Consider the following 21,611-nt stretch of genomic DNA (forward strand, 5'->3'; position numbering starts at 1 on the left):
TACTGGATAAAGCCGCAGATAAGAAACACTGGTTTTCCAGTGTGTTGATGCCTCAGTACAAGACTTCCTTTCGTAAAAGGAAGTATAGCATAGGTACATTTTCCAGAGACCAGGGCAGATGGAAGGTCAAGGAGTGGAGGCTTCATGTTCGGAGGCCCTTCCTCTGAGAACAGAAAAACCCCTAAGTGATGGGCCTCCGCAGGTAGGAGGCAGACTGTCCCACTTCTGCCTACCTGGGAAAAAATTACATCCAGTGCCTGGATATTAGGGATTATAAAGACAGGACTAAGACTGGAATTCAGATCCATTCCCCTGCAGACGTTCATGATTTCTTCTCCCAGGATGCCCAGAGAGCAAACAGCCCTGGAGCAAGAGGTATTAAACTTAGTGGAAAAGAAGGTTCTGAGAGAGACTAATAAGCGAGCAGGGGAAAGGATTCTATTCGCCCCTTTTTCTGATAAAGAAGCCGGATGGCTCCTTTAGGATCATAATCAACTTGAAGGGCCTAAACAACTTTCTAATCTACAGACCCTTCAAGATGAAATCTATAGTAGAGACCAAAAGTTTGGACACACCTTCTCATTTAAAGATTTTTCTGTATTTTCATGACTATGAAAATTGTACATTCACACTGAAGGCATCAAAACTATGTATTAACACATGTGGAATTATATACTTAACAAAAAAGTGTGAAATAACTGAAAATATGTCTTATATTCTAGGTTCTTCAAAGTACCCACCTTTTGCTTTGATGACTGCTTTGCACACTCTTGGCATTCTCTTGATGAGCTTCAAGAGGTAGTCACCGGAAATGGTCTTCCAACAATCTTGAAGGAGTTCCCAGAGATGCTTAGCACTTGTTGGCCCTTTTGCCTTCACTCTGCGGTCCAGCTCACCCCAAACCATCTTGATTGGGTTCAGGTCTGGTGACTGTGGAGGCCAGGTCATCTGGCGTAGCACCCCATCGCTCTCCTTCTTGGTCACATAGCCCTTACACAGCCTGGAGGTGTGTTTGGGGTCATTGTCCTGTTGAAAAATAAATGATGGTCCAACTAAACGCAAACCGGATGGAATAGCATGCCACTGCAAGATGCTGTGGTAGCCATGCTGGTTCAGTATGCCTTCAATTTTGAATAATTCCCCAACAGTGTCACCAGCAAAGCACCCCCACACCATCACACCTCCTCCATGCTTCACGGTGGGAAACAGGCATCTAGAGTCCATCCGTTCACCTTTTCTGCGTCGCACAAAGACACGGTAGTTGGAACCAAAGATCTCAAATTTGGACTCATCAGACCAAAGCACAGATTTCCACTGGTCTAATGTCCATTCCTTGTGTTCTTTAGCCCAAACAAGTCTCTTCTGCTTGTTGCCTGTCCTTAGCAGTGGTTTCCTAGCAGCTATTTTACCATGAAGGCCTGCTGCACAAAGTCTCCTCTTAACAGTTGTTGTAGAGATGTGTCTGCTGCTAGAACTCTGTGTGGCATTGACCTGGTCTCTAATCTGAGCTGCTGTTAACCTGCGATTTCTGAGGGTGGTGACTTGGATAAACTTATCCTCAGAAGCAGAGGTGGTCTTCCTTTCCTGGGGCGGTCCTCATGTGAGCCAGTTTCTTTGTAGCGCTTGATGGTTTTTGCAACTGAACTTGGGGACACTTTCAAAGTTTTCCCATTTTTTCAGACTGACTGACCTTCATTTCTTAAAGTAATGATGGCCACTCGTTTTTCTCTACTTAGCTGCTTTTTTTCTTGTCATAATACAAATTCTAACAGTCTATTCAGTAGGACTATCAGCTGTGTATCCACCAGACTTCTGCACAACACAACTGATGGTCCCAACCCCATTTATAAGGCAAGAAATCCCACTTATTAAACCTGACAGGGCACACCTGTGAAGTGAAAACCATTTCCGGTGACTACCACTTGAAGCTCATCAAGAGAATGCCAAGAGTGTGCAAAGCAGTCATCAAAGCAAAAGGTGGCTACTTGGAAGAACCTAGAATATAAGACATATTTTCAGTAGTTTCATACTTTTTTGTTAAGTATATAATTCCACATGTGTTAATTCATAGTTTTGATGCCTTCAGTGTGAATGTACAATTTTCATAGTCATGAAAATACAGAAAAATCTTTAAATGAGAAGGTGTGTCCAAACTTTTGGTCTGTACTGTATAATATCAGCCATAAAGATGTTGTTCCCGGGTTGTTATATGAGTGTCCTCGACCTGAAGGACGCCTATTACCACGTCCCAATCCATACAGGATACCAGCAGTATCTGAGAGTAGCTGTGTATATCCTCAATCATGTGAGGCAATTTCAGTTCACAGCTCTGTCCTTTGGCCTCTCCATGGCTCCAAGAATCTTTACGAAGATCATTCTGGAGGTAATGGCGCATTTGAGAGAACAAGATACTCTAGTTGTCCCTTACCTGGATGACTTCTTGGTAGTATGCAAATCAAGAGAGCATTGAAAACTCGCATTGACAAGAGTCAGAGCCAGCCTGATCAATCTTGAATGGATACTGAATCTAGAGAAGTCAAGCCTGGAGCCTTGGACGGTTCCGTCTTTTTTAGGGCTTATCTTGGACTCAGAGGGATAGACTTGTCTGCTACCGGAAGACAAGAAAAACAGAATTACGTCCCTAGCCTCAGGAGTAGTCAGGAATCCATCCATGACCCTAAGGAAAGCAATGTCTCTTTTAGGTACAATGACATCATGTATCCCAGCAGTCCCGTGGGCTCAGATACACTCCCGATATCTGCAGCAAGATATACTAGCAGCGGAGAAACAACTCAGGGGACACTTGGACAGGAAGATGACACTTTCCAATACAGCCATCATCTCAATCGCATGGTGGCTGGATTGGGAGAACCTGTCACAGAGAGGTCTTTGGTCATATTAGGTCAGGGACATAATTACAGAGTACTCAAGCTGAGATGGCTGGGAGCACATCTGGGAGATCGTGTAATACAAGGAGTCTGGTCGGACAGCGAGAAAGCCTTCTCCTCAAAACATGAAGGAGCTGTCGGCGGTAAATAGTGCAGTGATGAAGTTCAATTCCCAACTACAGGGACAACACATCCGAATTATGTCAGACAACAGTCACCTATTTCAATCATCAGGGGGGCACGAGATCCCGACCTCTCCTGTTAGTGAAAGAGCAGATTCTACAGTTTGCAGAACAACATGAATTTATGCTCTCAGCTCTGCATATAAGAGGCAAAGAAAACTAAAGATCAGATTTTTTCTGTCACCCATGACTGCACAACGAGAGAGGGGATCCGCCCTTCAAGGACAGGAAACCTTCAAGATAAAAAGGGCGGCTTTCTGCTGCGATCCAGCCTGTCATGTCAATGTAGCAGAGCTGAAGCCGTCCTGGGAACCATGGAAAGGTAAGGATGAGGTTGGTTTATTATTTTACTTTTATTGCAGAAGACATTGGCTTCAGCTGGAATGGGCGTACTGGTAAGTATGGTTTAATTTAGAACAATAAAGAATTGTGTCTTTATTTCAATTAAAGGACTTTATTCTGGGTGTTTGTGTTTTTTTTTAACTTTGACTATGGGGTTAGTAATGGGGGTGTCTTATAGACGCCTCTCCATTACTTACCTGGGCTTGATGTCAGATGGCCTTATAAGCTGACATCAACCCCAACCCTATTACCCCACTGCCACCGCTACAGGGCAGTGGGAACAGCGAGGCTAAGTGCCAGAATTGGCGCATCCTATGGATGCGCCATTTCTGGGGTGGCTGACTGCTGGTGTTTCTAGCTTGGGAGGGGGCCAATATTCATGGCACCCTTCCTGGGCTATTAATATCAGCCCCCAGCTGTTTATCTAGCCTTTTATAGCTATTAAAATAGGGGGGACCCCACGTCATTTTTTTTTTTTGGGTCCCCCATTTTAATAGCTAGTACAGGCTAGGTATTCAGCTGGGGGCTGATATTAGTAGCCTGGGAAGCTCCGTGGGTATTACCCCCTTCCCAGGCTTCAAACATCTGCCCCAGCCGTCTGCTTAACCTCCGCTAGAGACTAAAATTACGGGGAACCCCACGTCAATTTTTTTTTTAATAAATCCTTTATTTTAACACTAAATGACAAGTACAGTAACCAACACTGTCACTGTACTTATTATATATGTGACTGATATGTTTCTATCTATCTAATCTATGTGTGATGCTCTATTCTTTCTGTTCTAAATTGTCGGGTACCGGTGTATGCCGCTGCTGAATTGCCGGCTTTTCATGTTTCACTGTGAGCACTTTTCCCATCAATTTGGGCAATCACTGTAATGCCACAACCACCATGGCTGTGACATTACAGTGAGTGGCAGACAATCCCTGCATGATTGGTGCTCTAAATAGCGCCAAACATGCAGGCTGGGGACCCCAGCTCCTGCTCGAGCATCTCGAGTACTGAGATGCTCGGGCGAGTACCAAGCAGTGGCGAGCATGCTCGCTCATCACTAATAACAGTATTACTGTGAAAAAATCCAGTTACACTTTTGGTGCACGAACAGTTATCGAACATAACCTCGAACAGCCGAATTTTTTGCAAATCGTTCGTGTTCGTCGAACGACTCGAACACCGCCCAAAACAGCTTGAATTTGAGATTGGCGAACAGTTTGAGTCTAACACTGCTCATCTCTACTTTTCGCAAACAAACGAAACAGAAAAACAAGGATCTTCTGCTCCTTAAATCCAACAGAAAGACCCTATGCAGTAGATGCATTACAAATACCCTGGAGCTTTGGCCTAGCCTATGCTTTCCCCCCCGTTAATGTTAATGCCAACGATTTTGAGGAAGATCCGGGAGGAACAGGCAAGGGTCATACTAATCTCCCCATTCTGGCCCAAGAGACCCTGGTTCACCTGGATAAAGAGGATGTCCCAGTCAGATCCATGGGTCCTTCCAGATGCTCCAGATCTCCTTAAGCAAGGCCCAGTCTTCCATCCTCAGAGGTCGGGCATTTGATGGCCTGGAGTTTGAAAGGTCGTTACTAATCCAGGAAGGGTTTTCTCCAGGTCTAGTCACTACTCTGCTCAAAAGCAGGAAGCCTGTGAGGACTAAGATCTATGGTAGGACATGGGCAAAATTCCTATCTATTTTGGCGCACTCTGCTAAGGTTAAAATTCCTATTAAAGCTATTCTGGAATTTCTTCAAAGTGTCTTAGATATGGGGTTGGCTACCAGTACCCTTTAGGTGCAAGTATCAGCACTTGGAGCTTTATATAACTATAATTTGGCAGCAGATAGATGGGTTATCAGGTTTAAAAAGGCGTACGATAGATCCAGACCTATTGCTACCCCGAGAATGCCTCCCTGGGATCTAAACCTGGTCCTGGAAGCCCTGACTAAGTCTCCTTTTTGAGCCCTAAGGAAGCGTGAAAGAAAGAACTCTCACTCTGAAGACAGCGATACTGATAGCGCTAACATCAGCCCATAGAGTTAGTGACTTACAAGCTCTGTCAGTAAATCATCCTTTTACACAGGTCACTGTAGATGGAGTTGCGTTAAGACCAGACCTGGCCTATTTTCCGAAGGTGGCCTCCAAATTCCATAGAACACAGGAGATCATTCTCCCCTCATTGTATCCTAACCCAAAAGATTTAGAGGAACAGAGGCTTCATACTCTAGATGTTAGACTGGTTTTGGTTCAGTATTTGGAGGTAACAAGGCCTTGGAGGAGAAGTGATGCCTTATTTGTCTCCTTCCAGGGAGCTAGTAAGGGACTTAAAGTTACAAGGGGAACTATAGCTAGATGGATCAGGGACGCCGTTAGCTTAGCATATTCCCCTAGTAATGTGCCGGTTTCAGAGAACCTGAAGGGCCATTCCACAGAGCTGGTGCAGCCTCCTGCACTGAGAAGGCGGAAGTGTCCATTGATAACATATGTAAGGCAGCAACATGGTAATCTCCTTCTACCTTACCATTACCGGCTTGATCTTTCTTCATCTGCTGATCTATCCTTTGAGAGAAAGGTGTTGCAAGCGGTGATCCATTCCTAAGGTGTCTGTTCTATATAAATCTCAGGTGGTGCTGTCATAGGAGAAGGGGAAAAAAATCATAGTTACCTACCAGTAACGGGATTTTACAGAGCCCATGACAGCACCCTTGTATACCCCCCCCCCCTTTTTTTTTGATCACTTATGGTGTTCTCTATATATGGGTGTATAGTCAGAAATGTTTTATTGGTGGTTGTTGTGTACTAGCATACTGTCTGGAGGTCCTCTAAAACAAAACTGATGCGGAGGAGAGGTACCGCCTTTTTTATTAAGCAGGTTTCCGGTCCTTGGTGGGCGGATACCATCTCTCAGGTGGTGCTATCATGGGCTCTGTAAAATCCTGTTACCGGTAACTATGATTTTTTTCTATTTACAGACGATGGACCTGAGTGGGGCTTGTTGTTTGTGAGATGAGTAGAAGTTTTTATTGGTATTATTGTTGCCTACATAACTTGCTGGCTTTTTATTCCATATTTGGGAGGCAGAATGAACAAACAGTTGAAAACCACGCTCTACTGGTTCATCCTATGAGGTTTTCTATTAGATTGTGAAATGTCAGTGTCTTGGTGAATAATTAATTCAATATATTTACATAACTTGCCATTATTATAGACAGTTTAAGTAGAAATGTAAAAAAATATAAAATCCAAGGATATTTTATTGAAAAATAATAGATTTTTATCTTGGCAGATGACTGTACCTGGAGATCAGAGGGACGGCCGACATCTTCAATCTTTAAATCAGATCTTGAGATCCCACAGGATACAATTGAAGTGAATGCTATTACTCCAGATATACCATCATCCCTTCACAGCAAAGATCTGTCACCTGATCCTTTGAAACAGGTCCTGTCTTCTGATTCATTACCGACTACTAAGGAAAATCATAGTCACAAATTAAGCATTAAAAAACAAACTGCTCCTAAAGAAAAGAAGACCTTTTTAGAATATGGAAATAGTTTTCCTCTCAAAAAATCTCTTCCTAAACATCAAAAAATTCACACAGCCGAGAATAGATTTTCTTGTTCCAAGTGTGGGAAATATTTTAACAAGAAATCAGATCTTGTTAGACACCAGAGAACTCACACAGGGGTGAAGCCTTTTTCATGTCCAGAATGTGGGAAATATTTTAAACAGAAATGCCATCTTGTTAAACACCACAGAACTCACACAGGGGAGAAGCCATTTTCATGTTCAGAATGTGGTAAACATTTTAAACAGAAATACAGTCTTGTTATACACCAGAGAACTCATACAGAGGAGAAGCCTTTTTCATGTTCAGAATGTGGTAAACATTTTAAATGGAAATACAGTCTTGTTATACACCAGAGAACTCACACAGGGGAGAAGCCTTTTTCATGTCCAGAATGTGGGAAATATTTTAAACAGAAAGTGCATCTTGTTAAACACCACAGAACTCACACAGGGGAGAAGCCATTTTCATGTTCAGAATGTGGTAAACATTTTAAACAGAAATACGGTCTTGTTATACACCAGAGAACTCATACAGAGGAGAAGCCTTTTTTCTGTTCAGAATGTGGTAAACATTTTAAATGGAAATACAGTCTTGTTATACACCAGAGAACTCACACAGGGGAGAAGCCTTTTTCATGTTCAGAATGTGGTAAACGTTTTAAACGGAAATGCCATCTTGTTGAACACTACAGAACTCACACAGGGGAGAAGCCTTTTTCATGTTCGGAATGTGGTAAACATTTTACACAGAAGTACAGTCTTGTTATACACCAGAGAACTCATACAGAGAAGAAGCCATTTTCATGTTCAGAATGTGGGAAATATTTTACACGGAAAGCAACTTTTAATAAACATCAGAGAAGTCACACAGGGGAGAAGCCTTTTTCAAAATTCAATTTTTATTGAAAGGTTAAATAATTTTCAATTACAAAAATACAAAAAAAAAAGAATAACCAGGACAATATCAGCATCAGTATATCATAGAATATAAGTATAAGGTCCAATAAAACATCAAGTTATAGGAAGAAAAAGGAAGGAAAGGAACATTTTACGCCAACAGTATTACAATTATGAAGTTACTAAAATCCAATGGAAACTATACATAGTGCAGCCAGGCCCGAACCAATGCAGAGCACAATCCGGACGGAGAAGACACGCACCAGAGAAAAGGGTGGGTCACATTAGTGTGATGTAAGACGGTAGGCATCGGATTCCTGGAATTCAATCCAGTCTCTCCAAGTCTCACAGTATCTATCACAATCAGTGGGGGATCGGGCAATCAAATGTTCCATCCTATTTAGAAGAGCTATGTCACAGAACCACTCCTCCAGAGTAGGTGGAGAAGTACTTTTCCAGTGACGAGGAATGATATTCTTAGCAGCCTATATAAGGTAGCTTACTAAAGACCTTTTGTATTTGGTGAGACTAGTTGGAATCATAAAGAGCAAAAGAGATTCAGGAGAGTCGGGCAGAGAAGCATTTTTCATGTTCAAAATTTGGGAAATCTTTTAACCAGAAAGCGCATCTTGATAGCCACCAGAGAACCCACACAGGGAAGAATGCAGCAACTACACCCAATTAGTCTCTGTACAGACAGGCCCTAGCTGCACAACTAAAAATAACACCTCAGACCTAACTCCCTAATAAGTCATTGAGGAGTTTCTCTTACCTCCTGAGGAATCAGGGGGGGAGGGGGGGGCAGCAATACACTGTCAACAAGGGGAAAGAAAAGTGTGAAGATATGAAAACCCTGAGTGAGAAACTAAGACACATTCATATAGGGCACAGAAGGCAAGCTAATGAGAACCAAAAATAAAAGGAACAAGTATAATCTCCCAGAAACCTAACATTGTTAGAATGAAAAGGTACTGGGAGGGAAAGAAAACAGACAAGGAGGATTGTTTCACCTTTGCGGTGAAACTTACAAAATTCATCCTCACCCACAATTATTTGAATTTGATAACATTTATCTACAGGAGACTGGTACAGAAATGGGAAGTAAAATGGCTCCATAGTACGCAAATCTTTTTGTGGCCAAGCTTTATAGTGACTTCTTGTCCTCATGTCCCATCAGGACTCTTGCCTACTACTGTTACATTGACGATATTTTAATCATCTGGACAGAATCTCAGCAACAGCTTAAGACGTTCCATGAACACTTTAATCAATTTCATCTCACCATCAACTTAACACTCAACTACTCCTGTACTGAAATTAACACCTTGGTGGCCTCAGAAAGGCCTTTTTGAACGAGAGCTACCATACAAGAACAATTGTAAACCAGATTGCAAGAGCCACCATAATATTATGGAATCATCTCCTACATTTCAAAACTAAACAAGAAAGCAATCTGGTGTCTCTAGTAGTCACCTACAATCCAAATCTGGAGATGCTAATGGGAGCTGCATGGAAATTACAACCATTATTACAAAAAGATGCTGATTACAATCTATATTTCCAGACCCAGCACTTCTGTGATTTAGGCAGCCCCCAAATCTAAGAAGCATCATTATCAGAAACTCCCTGTCCTCTCCAACAGCTACAGGAACTTTTCCCTGCAGCCAGAAAAAAATGTAAAACCTGTCTATTTATAATGACCACTGACAAGATAAGGATTCCCAACTCAAATCAGGAGACAACCACAAGATCCCAGGTACTTTCAGCTTCATCACTTCTAATGTAGTGTACTTAATTATATGTACCAAATGTCCAGCTGGCGGTCTGTACATAGGGGAGACAGGGCAAAAACTTAGAACAAGGATGAATTTTCATCGCCACACAATAAAAGAAAAAAGAATAGATCTACCTGTGGCCAAACATTTTTTATCCCTGATCACAGCATCATGGACATGAAATTACTTGTATTAAAAGGGAACTTCAAATCTCAGAGAGACAGAAAAATGTGGAATTACAAACTTATGACAATCTTTGACACACTCACAGATCAGGAGTTAATGTGTCACATGGATTTATGTCAACTAAGAAACGTGCTCCTCAGACCGTTTTGGGCGTCACAATCATGGACCAGACCTCAATCACAGGACAATAAAACTTTCACACTCCTTATCAATGAACTGTTCCAATATTCATGGCCACAACTGCTTCTCCCTCTCCCATGCTAATAGTTCTGCTTCACGCAACTTGTCTTATCTATTGCATTATTCCTGTGCCCTGTTGTGTATAAATATATGACACTTCAGATTTTGTGTTATACTGTGTCTGAAAAGAGACCTGAGTAGTCTTGAAATTTTGCAATTTACCATCTTTTCAGTTAGCCAAAGGTATCAACTACTGAAGACTCTCAAATTTTAATATTTTTCTCCAAACAGCAATTTTAAGATCTCTCCACAGGTGTTCAATGGGATTTAGATCCAAGCTCATTGGCGGTCACTTCACAACTCTCCAGCACTTTGTTTCCATCCATTTCTGGGTGTTTCTTGATGTATGTTTGGGGTCATTGCCATGCTGGCAACCCATGACCTAGAACGCAAACCCAGCTTTCTGAGACTAGGCACTACATTGCCACACAAAATCCTTTGGTAATCTTCAGATTTCATGATGACTTGCACACAGTGAAGGCACCCAATGCCAGAGGCAGTAAAACCACTCCAAAACATCTTTGAACCTCCACCATATTCCACTGTAGTTACTGTGATCTTTTCTTTGCATGCTTCGTTCTGTTTAAACAGTAGAACGATGTGCTTTTACCGAAAAGCTCTATATTGGTCTCCTCTGTCCACAAGACGCTTCCCCAGAAAGGGTTTTAGCTTACTCATGTACATTTTGGCAAACTGCAGTGTAGCTTTTGTATGCCTCTGTGTCAGCTGTGGGGTCCGCCTTATTCTCCTGCCATAGCGTTTCATTTAATTCAAATGTTGACGGCTGGTTCACGTTGGCACTGAAGCACCCTGAGCATGCAAGACAGCTTGAATTTCTTTGGAACTTTGGTGGGGCTACTTATTCACCATCTGGACTACCCTTTCGTCAGTTTTTCTTCTGTCCACATCCAGGTAGATTAGCTACAGTGACATGGGTTGTAAATGTATTGATTATGTTGTGCACCATGGACAAAGGAACATCCGGATCTCTGGAGATGGACTTGAAAAATATCAAGAATTTCAAGATTAGAACAATTTTGGTTCTCAAGTCCTCAAACAGTTCTCTTCTTCTCTTTCTGTCCTCCATGCTTAGTATGGCACACGCTTGCACACAATGCAAAGATTGAATCAACTTCTCCCTTTTTATCTGGTTTCAGGTGTGATTTTCATGTTGCCCACACCTGTTACTTGCCACAATTGAGTATGAACGAGTTTCACATGCTTGAAACGAAGTTGTTTACCCACACCCCACAATTTTGAGAAAAGGTGCCAACAATTTTGACCGGTCCATTTTTTCTGGTTTTGTGTGAAATTATGTTCACTTTGCCTTTTTTTATCTGTTTTTTTTTGTGTTATTCACATACACATAAAGGAAATAAACATGTATAACAAAATATGTGTAATTGCAATAATTTTCTGGGAGAATTACGTCATTTTCTGGAACAATATCAAGGGAGCCAACACTTTGACCATGACTTGTTTTTGTTGCAGCATTTCATCCTCTACATGTTCAGCTATATTAGAAGGCTTGTAGCAAATTCCAATTAACAGCGTTACATTATTGGCATTTCCTTGTACATTTACCCATACTGACTCTACATTGTCGAAGCTCCCCTCCAATGTCGTCATTTAGCACAGGTCTTAAGTTGGATTTAATGAAAATACCCACCCCTCTACCTTTTTATCTTTCCTAACCTTTTGAATGTAGTGTAATCCTCTGTTTATCACTCAGTCGTGACTTGCCAGCCAGGTTTCCGTAATGCCCACCACATCGTAATCTGTGGCTGACATTAAGAGTCTCTAATTCATTAATTTTGTTTGCAAGACCTCTTGCATTTGCCAGCAGACATTTAATACTATTAACTATTTATTACTCCTTCTTGCCTCCTTACTTTCCTTGAATGTCCCAGCCCCCTAAATCCTCATTGACCCCTACTGTCTCTCTCTCTGTCTACTCTATCCCCATATTTTCACAAAAAACCTCCCTCCCCCCAGATCCCAGTTTAAAAGCTCCTCCATCCATCTGACCATTTTTCACTGCAGCACATCTGCACCCCCCCAGTTGAGGTGCAGCCTGTCCCTATCGTAGAGCCTGTAGCCAGCAGAAGTAGGCCCAGTTCTCCATGAACCCAAACCCTTTATCCTGCCACTTATTTATCTCCTTAAGTTCCCGCTAACTTTCTAGTGACGCTAGTGGAATCGGCTGTATTTCTGCAAACACTACCTTAGAGGTCCTGTACTTCAACTTCTCTCCTAATTCCCTGTGACCTTCCACCTTCCTCTAACTTTGTCATTGGTACCAATGTGTACCATGACTGCTGGGTTTTCCCCAGCCCCACCCAATAATCTGTTTATCTGATCGCAGGAAGATCCCCCATATTAACTTGGGAGCTACCTTAAGGACCATAATATTTCCACTTAACGAGATAGTGCAGACAGCGCCTGACCCACCTGGAACTAAGAACTCGCTCTACCTCATACTCCCGACACCCTTCCAAATCCACCTTATTTATGTCTTGAGGTCCCCTCAAATTTTTTTAAAAGAGAAAAATGGAAAGAATTATGATTTTCCAGGTAATAAGAAGTTGCAACTTAACTGTCACATGATTTAAATTTGTAATAATTTTATAAGGACCTACAAATTTAGGTGCAAACTTTCTATATGTGACCTTTAAGCGCAGATATTTTGAGGGCAACCACACAAAATCCCCCACCCTAAAGATAGAAGCTTTCCTACGTCTGCAGTTAGCACCACTTTTGGCCTGGTCACTAGCTACCAAAAAATCCCTTTTGTCCTCCCTCCAGACCTTAATTAATTGGGACAAAATCTCTCCTCCACTGGCAGGGATGATTGTAATCCTGAAATATTCCCAAACTCTAGATTAAAACTACAGCAGCTAAAAAAAGGCAAGGTCCCGGTAGCCTTTGAGGAACGGTTATTTAGAGCACTCTTGATAAGGGGCAGAGATTCCACCCAGTCTTCCTGATTAGAGGAGACAAAACATCACTAATACTGCTCTATTTCCTGGTTCATCCTTCTGGTTGACCATTAGTCTCGATATAAAAACTGAGAGAAAAAAGCAGCTTATTACCCAATCTGGAGCAAAAACTAGCCAGAAATTGAACCGCTGAATCAAAAATTATATTTTTGGGAACACCATGAAATTTAATCTATGAGAAATGAACAAAGTTGCTAAGATCCTAGCAGTTGGCAACTTTTGAAGCAGGACCAAAAGAACCTTTTTGCTCAAATGTTCCACCACCACCCACACGACAGTAATACCACCAGAGTTAAGCAAATCATTGACAAAGTCCATGGACAAGTGGGTCCAGGGCTGCAACGAAACATCGTTAGGGAAGAGATAACACACTGAGCTTGATGAGAGGCTTTAGCCTTGGAACAGACTTTGCATTTCCAAACATACTCTCCAATATCCTTAAGAGCATTCTGCCACCAAAAGGACCTAGAAAGAGATCTCCAAGTGGCAGACGAACCCGCGTGCCTAGCTAAAAAGGAATCATGTTCTTCATCAAAAAGATCTACACGTAAAGAGGGCAGTACATAAAGCTTGTTCATAGGTAAACCTTCCTGCACATCCTGAATGCGCTGCCTAAGATCTTTACCCACCCCTCTGTGACTGGAGAGGTGGATGGCCGTATATGACCCTTAGGGCTCATACCCATATGTGTGTAAAAAACGTTTCGATATATGGACCGGAAAATCGGATGAGTGTCATGCGATTTTCATGAGGACAATGCAATTTTTCGCACCTAGCATCCATATGACATCCGTATGCAATGCGTTTTGCTTTCTCTGCAACTATTATTCGATAATCATTTACAGTGTTGTATGCTACAGAATAGTAATCTATCCGTAAAAATTGGATGCCATATGGATGGTCCATGTGCCATCCGTTTTTTTTCTCGCGCCCATTGACTTGCATTGGCGAGTCTTGTCCGATATATGTGGCAAATTGCAGCATGCTTCGATTTTTTGTGCAGATGAGCAGGGACTCATAGATTAACATTGATCAGAGTGCGATCCAATTTTTTATCGGATTGCACTCATCCGTTTTTCACGCAGATGAGTATGAGCCCAATGCAAGAAAAACAGACTAGAGCAATCCGATAATAAATCGGATTGCACTCTGATCAATGTTAATCTATGAGGTACATCTCATCTGTGATTTTTTTTTCTCAGCTGAAATCGGACTGAGAAAAAAATCGCAGCATACTGCGTATATCGGATGAGACTCACCAATGCAAGTCAATGGGACCAGCCATATGCCATCCAATTTTTATGGATACATTATCATTCTGTAGCACAGAACACTGTAAATGGTCTTGTAAATGATGGCAGAATAATAGTTGCAGAGAAAAAAAACGCATACGGATGTCATACGGATGCTAGGTGCAAAAAATCGCATTTTCCTCTCATGAAAATCGCATGGAACTCTTCCGTTTTTTCGGTCCAGAATACGGAATTTTTTTGTTCACACATGTGGGTATGAGCCCTTAGCCGGACTCTTCTGAATATAGTTTTTCAAGGCCGCCCTCCCTGGAAGGGGTTAAACATACGAGATTTCTGCCTTTTAGCTCCTGGTATGGAGTGGATAGCACAATCATATGCCGCCATATAGTAGACGTCCGGTAACTGGTGATAATCACCTCATGTGTCGTCTATTTGTCTCCAAGCAGGAAAATCCCACGTTACATTCCACACATAAAACTGTAGAAAAGGCGGCGCGGGGTAATTGTGCCAGTAGTGAGGGGCAAATAATGCCGGAAATGTCACTGACTGCAGAGAAGTTTCTCCACCGGCTCTGCAGGTGGAGGTATGTGGAGATTCCTCATTACTGGGCGCAGGGGGCATTAACCCCTTCAGCACGGAGACTCTTTTGGGGTATTGTGTGGTGTGAACAGTGAGGTAACAGCTGTGGAGAGAATGCGGCTTAGCTGGTTCCCGTCCACATTAGATCCATTCAGACGACTGCAGGATGAAGAACAGAAGCCCAGAGAAGTCCTCACACAACGCCATTATTCATCTCCTAGTTCTATCACAGAATACTGTATGTGGCAGGTACTTGATGGATCTTCTGCTTTCTGGACCGGTTCCTCCTCTAAGTCCTATTAAACCTTTCTCCCCAGAGCCTGTTTGTTCACCTTCCTGAGCAGTATCACTTTATGAGGTAATAACTCTGGAGCTTCAGTGGATCCCAGTGATTCTGAGATTGAGTTTTCTTGACAAATTGTTCTTCATGTTAGTGGTCAATTTAGGACGATATTTTTTGCTTTTATTTGTGAAAATATCAGAAATTTGGAGAAAGTTTCACAATTTTCAAATTTTTCATTTTTATGCCATTAAACCTAAGAGTTCTGCGACACAAAATAGTTAATAAATAACATTTCCCACATGTCTACTTTACATCAACACCATTATTGAAACATAATTTTTTATGTTAGGAAGCTAGAAGGGTTAAAAGTTTATCATCAATTTCTCATTTTTCCAATGTGTGGTGAGCACCTTGAACCCCAAGGTGCTTCATGAGCCGTGAAAATAAAAAAACCCTAATTTTCCCCACAAAAATGTTGTTTTAGCCCCAATTTTTTTATTTTCACAAAAGTTACAGGAGAAAATCGACTCCAAAATTGGTTGTGCAATTTCTCCTGAGTAAGCTGTTAACCCTTATGTGGTGGAAAACTAACACATTGCACGGCTCTGAAGGGAAGGGACGCCATTTTGGCTGGAATAGGTAGCGGACACCATGTCTCATTTGAAGAGCCGCTGACATGCCAAAACAGCAGAAACCCCCTCAGGTGCCCCCATTTTGGAAACTACACCTCTAGAGGAATTCAACTAAGGGAGTAGTGAGCATTTTTAACCCTCAGGCGACTCACAGAATTGTATAACATTGAGCTGAGCAAAAGAAATATAACCATTTTTCCACTAAAATGTTACTTTGGCCCTAAGTTTGTAATTGGAGAAAACAAACAATACAATTTATTATGCAATTTCTCCTGAATACGTCAATACCCCATACGTGGTCAAAAACTACTTTTGAGGCACAGTGCGTAGCTCAGAAGGGAAGGAACACCATTTTACAGTGCAGATTTTTCTGTTATGGTTTGTGGGTGCCATGTCACATTGGCAGAGCCCCTGAGGTTCCAGAACAGCAGAATCCCCCTTAAGTGAATAGAAGAATGGTAGCACTCACCATAAGTATGCGGGATCTGCAATATTTATTTGGATAAAGACATAAAGGAACAGCGGTGCAGGAGGAGTGCGGGGGAGAACGTTACTGGACTACGGACGTTTCACGCTTGATTTTGCTTCTACGGGTCTACATCCGTATAATGTACAGTGGACCTATAGAAGCGCAATTAAACGTGAAATGGCCGCAGTCCAGTAACGTTCTTCCCCGCACTCCTCCTGCACCAGTTCTCCTTTATGTCTATCCAAATAAAGATTGCAGATCCCACATACCTATGGTGAGTGCTACCATTCTTCTATTCACTTACTGCATATACATGGACTCTGGGTATTAGCACCGCTGACCCTAGGCTGATCCTGCAGCAAATCTCTCCTGAGGACGTCTGCTCTGGATGAACGAGTCCTGGTGCTAGCTTAACTCTTTCATAGACCCCCCCCCCCTTAAGTGATCCCATTTATAAACGACAACTCTCAATGAAGACATCTATGGGTGTAGTGATCATATTGACACCAGAGGAGTGTCACAGAATTTTATGTACCATCACTGCAATGCATCACACCAGTGTTACACTGACATAAGCCTCTTACACCATGCTACTGGCATCTTACAAAAAAATGAAGGTTCTTAGCACATAAATTGGCAAATTTATGTATGCCCATCAACCACTGCAAGGTGACCTCCGCATGATGGGTAACTATCCTCCTAAACATGCTTCTTTTGGGCTATAAGCCTAAGAACCTTAATTTTTTGTAAGTACATTTTATTTAGCAATAACACAGTTTAGCTGTTATGTTCTCAGTGTTTGCATGTCTTGGCCCTTACAGTGTGCTGCTGTGCTTTTTTATTATATGTTATGCAGTCATTGCAGCGTGCACCTGTTCACACTATATGGAGGTGCTGGTCAGGTTTTTTGTTTTCTTGCAGTTTATCATGGAAGTTTTGACTGCCTCCTTTTCTGACTCTGCACTCCACCCATCAGCCCAAGGGTGCTTTTAATTAGTGTTGGTTTCTACCTGCCCACTTAAAATTGTAGGCTTATAGCCCAAGAGAGGCATGTTTAGGAGGATAGTTACCCATGCTACTGGCATGATCCAAGCAGACCACTGTTGCTGGCAGACTGGATGTCATCATGACGACCTCAGGTTGATTTGATAACCATAGGGCCCTCTCGATGACATTCTGGGGGCAATGATTGGACAGAAGAGGGAATCCCTTACCTCTCCTAGCCTACTAAATATTGCGATTGATATCGATCGCAGCATTTAGTGGGTTAAACAGCTAGGGACAGTGCAGGCACTGCACCTGGCTATGAGAATTGTGGCTTGGCTATCATGTAGCCAAGACCCCGGCAGCGATCACGCTGTCACAGCTTCTGTGCCACGCATGATACCCATGTCGTACCTATACAACATCAGTCGGGAACCCCATCCGACCATGATGTATAGGTACGTCAAATGTCATGACGGGGTTAAGGATTAGGTGATAACTAATCGCAGCCTTCAAACTAGTTCTTTGTTCTCCTTTTAATGCATGGGGTGATACAGCATTCAAATATGCCAAAACAATAAAACTGTTCTCCAGGGGTTCTCCGGCAATGTGATAAAGATGGCCTTTGTCACATATTTTAGAGTGCAGTCTGTCCTAGTCACGTGTCAGGATGGGTTGCAGAATGAAGAAACACAGCTTGAGAAGTGTCTCAACTTTCAGAGAAGCAGCGTCATGAACAAACAAATCTCCGACAGCCAAAGAGCAGGGCTGTGACATGAGAAAAAATAAATCCCCCCGCTGACTGAGCACAACAGGGGTTTTTCTTCTGCTTCATCCTCCTCTATGCTTAACTGTATACCCGTTCTGCTCTGTCTGCCTGACGGCGTTACAACAGGGAATGGCGACGGACTGCGCATGTAGAACTGAGTCTGGAGAGAAAAAAACCCTGTTGTGCTCAGTCAGCGGGGAGGTTATATTTGTTCTCATGTCACAGCCCTGCCCAGTGGCTGAGTGACGTATGGTTGTTCAACAATTACCCCACGCCGCTCCTCTGACAATTGTTGCCTTTCTTGAGCTGTTTCTTAAGTCTGCAACCCATCCTGACACATGAAAAGGATGGGTTGCAGTTTGAAATATTTGCTGAGGACCATTTGTAAGCTTTGTTTATGCGATAGTTTCCCTTAATAGTGAGATCTTAGTATTATGTATACCTATCCATGTACTATAGATTTGAGTTACTGCAAATCATGTTGGCTAAACATACTCATCAAAATTGCTAAGAGGAGTATTTTTACCCCTCTGTAAAATATGTAGCATGACCTCTTCCAGAGCCTGTCCCATGGAACAGTGGGGGTACCACCAGTCAGACCCTCAGCCAAAAGAAACTTATGTCACTTTACAGTAAAACTGTAAAAAATGTTTCATCCCATATGATCTCTGCAATTAATCAGGCTGCATGGGGCACATGGAAGGCCGGAATACACGGAGAATCACTGGCAGGACCTAACACCTTGGTTGTATAAGCGAATATCATGGATGTTTTTGTTGTTGTTTTTAACAGGTACTCCTGAAGACAGAACAATTGTCTGCAAGATCTGAACAACTTAGTGCAGGTCTACTGGTGAGGACTTTGCTGCAGATAGTTTCTGCAACAAATCACACTGTGTGAACGCACCCTGATAATGATCCAACTGGTAGTTACTGTTCTTTAACCCCTTTCCAACGACGTCAGTAATAGTACCTAGCTGCGCCCTGGGACTTATGGACCAGCTACGTACTAATACGCATAATGCGATCGCGCCCGCGCTCAAGCGCTGCGGGGCGATCGCCGCCGTGTGTCAGCTGATTGTCACAGCTGACACCCGGTGCTATGTGCCAGGAGCGGTCAAACACCACTGCTGGCACGTTAGCCCCCGAAATGCAGCAATCAAAGTCGATCAAAAAACAAAATACTAGAGCTCCAAATCATGTCTCTATTAAAATGAGGCATAAATAAATTGTTTAAATTGTAATTTTATTAGGAATAAATATAAAACATACATAAAATAAGCAAAGGTATCAGAACATGTAGCAATCAAATAGCAAAGCATATGACGGAATAGATTTTAAGTATATAGTGTTTTATAATCATCCCTAGAGGAGTATAAATGCCAATAAATATAAATGAGCAAGACGTAAAAAAGTATTAGAAAGTGCTAGTGCATAGATATCAGTACTCAATATATATGATAGCAGCAAAATTAAACAAAGTGCAAAGTGCCAATGTGTGTCAGAACATAAATAAGTAATGAATAAATAAGATGCAAGTGCCTAAATTCATTTACATTTAACACATACTATCAGCTAGTCAAGATATTGCACATAGGGAAGTCTGAAAAAAAGAGCAAATTTATCAAGTCAAGCATAATGCCACTTACATATTGTAGTTGAGGAGCCTTGCTATCCGGCCACCACCCCCGAGGGTGGTGGCCGGATAGCAATCAATCAATCAACATTGATTTGATTTCTTCCTCAGGTCATCATGTGATAAATAAATGTTCACTGTTTTTCTACACCTTCTCATCTTGGTTGTAATCGTGACAGCACCCACCACAATGCCTTATTTTCTGATTTTTTGCCTCGCAACAGCTTCTATAAAGGGAATTTTGAGGAGAAGTTGCCTAAGAAGATCAAAGGGAGGCTATTGGAGAGCAATAAAAAAAAAAGGTCCCAAAGTTCCACCAATTGAATGTAAGGAGGGTGCAATGAGCCACCTCCTGTAGGAAGGTCTTAACCTGTTTGTGAAATGCTAGTATATAATGAAAAAGTATGGAAAGGGCAGAAACCTGTCCCTTCAAGTAGGAAAACTTTAGCGTAATATAAGATCTTCGTATAGTGGAGGATCTGGAAGTGGAGGGCTTTGTGGCCTTAAAATGGGTGTGTGAGGAAGGTCTAGGTTTGAATGAGGGCTGCCTGGAGTTAGAGGGTCGAGAGGAGTTTGTCGTCTCTGTAGGAATAGGAGTCACGAGAGGAGAAAAACCTCTGGGAGCACCTATATGGCAGTGAGCATAGAGGGAGCCGGGCTAAACACATGGGAGGTATTTGTCACAGCGCAAACACAGACATTAAGTAACTAGAGCCACAGGAGGCTGCATGTGGGGCTCCCAGGAAGAGGACATGGTGCCTGGAAAATTGAAAATAGGCCCAAAATGGCACCTATTGCTAACCAGTAAAGGTGCAGGCATGAAAGCATGCTACTGTGTCCTCAAATGGCAATGGTGACAGATGGCACCTGGGTCTTCTGTTTGGATGCTTACTTAGGAAAGGAAGAGTGTGAGAACAGGAGAAGAGAGTCAGCAAGAGAGTCTGCAGCAGAAAACCCAGGAAAATAAGGCTCTTCCCAAGTAAACCCAGTGAAAACTGCTTGAAGGGAGAAAAATGCCAGTCTCTTATTCCACCCCCCACCCTCCCTTTGCCTCCGTCATACCACTCTACCACTGCACCCAAGCCAGGTGGGGGAGGTGGAAGTGGTATCATGCCACCCTATAGGCGGAACAAGATTTCAGACCTAGCCGCAAGAAAATAAACAGCACAGCCAAAGCAATGAAAGAAACTTTAAAAATTCCCCGAATAATTCATTTAGAAACAAAGCAAAAATGCAATGGTATTGATCAGCCAAGATCGCAAGGAAAATGCACACATGGGATGCAGCAGACCCCCTTACTAGAAGAGGTAACACAGGTGCAGAATACTGATGAACAACCATTCTCAGCCTCCTCATCCATTGAGGGGGCGATTGCCTTGCATTAGAACTGCACATAGATGAACTTGCAATATTGTGCAAGTCACACACATGTAGTACAGTGCCTAGCCAGGACCTGGGTGGGCCCCGTACCACCGATAACACTTCCTCGAACTTCACAAAAAAGCACATGAACCCCGGAAAAAAGCCGCCGAGAAGCATCAAGAAAGTACAGAAAGAGAGAAAAGAATGGCCCAACGGGAATAGAAAGTTGGGAGACCCTCAATGGACAGACTCAAGCAAGCCAATAGAAATAAAGAGAAGGGGAGGGGGAGTTTGAAGGGATTATACTCATCTACTGTATCTGATGTCATTGGATGCTCACAGGGTCACCGCTTCCGTGACCTCACATGGATTGTGGAGACACCAGCACTCCACTGCGGTAGCAGTCATGGTGGACAATGGCCAGTGATGAAATGTAATTCGCAGGGAGATACACTACAGTGAAGTGAAAGGGATGGTGAAAAAAAGATGGAGGAAATCCGCACCACCTGGGAAAAAAATTGTGTAGAAGATTCAATGCAATTTGTGCCTAACTACTATGGACACTGGGC

At 42.5% G+C, this 21,611-nt stretch overlaps 1 protein-coding gene across 3 annotated transcripts in view; it reads left to right on the forward strand.

The window, feature by feature from the left end:
* LOC141176044 (uncharacterized) overlaps positions 1–21,611 on the forward strand; it is a 171,446-nt gene that overhangs the window by 36,471 nt on the left and 113,364 nt on the right. The window contains exon 7 of one of the 3 annotated variants that reach the window (XM_073660025.1): positions 6,696–11,471. The exons of the other annotated variants lie outside the window; for them this stretch is intronic. Within the exon in view, the coding sequence (XP_073516126.1) occupies positions 6,696–7,885 (1,190 nt within the window). The 3' untranslated portion in view covers positions 7,886–11,471. Of the gene's footprint in view, positions 1–6,695; positions 11,472–21,611 lie in introns of those variants that run through there. 3 annotated transcript variants of the gene reach the window in all.

This window comes from Phyllobates terribilis, unplaced genomic scaffold, assembly GCF_046119375.1.
Source record: "Phyllobates terribilis strain yellow unplaced genomic scaffold, ASM4611937v1 Scaffold_17__1_contigs__length_24005725, whole genome shotgun sequence".
Lineage (NCBI taxonomy): Eukaryota > Metazoa > Chordata > Amphibia > Anura > Dendrobatidae > Phyllobates > Phyllobates terribilis.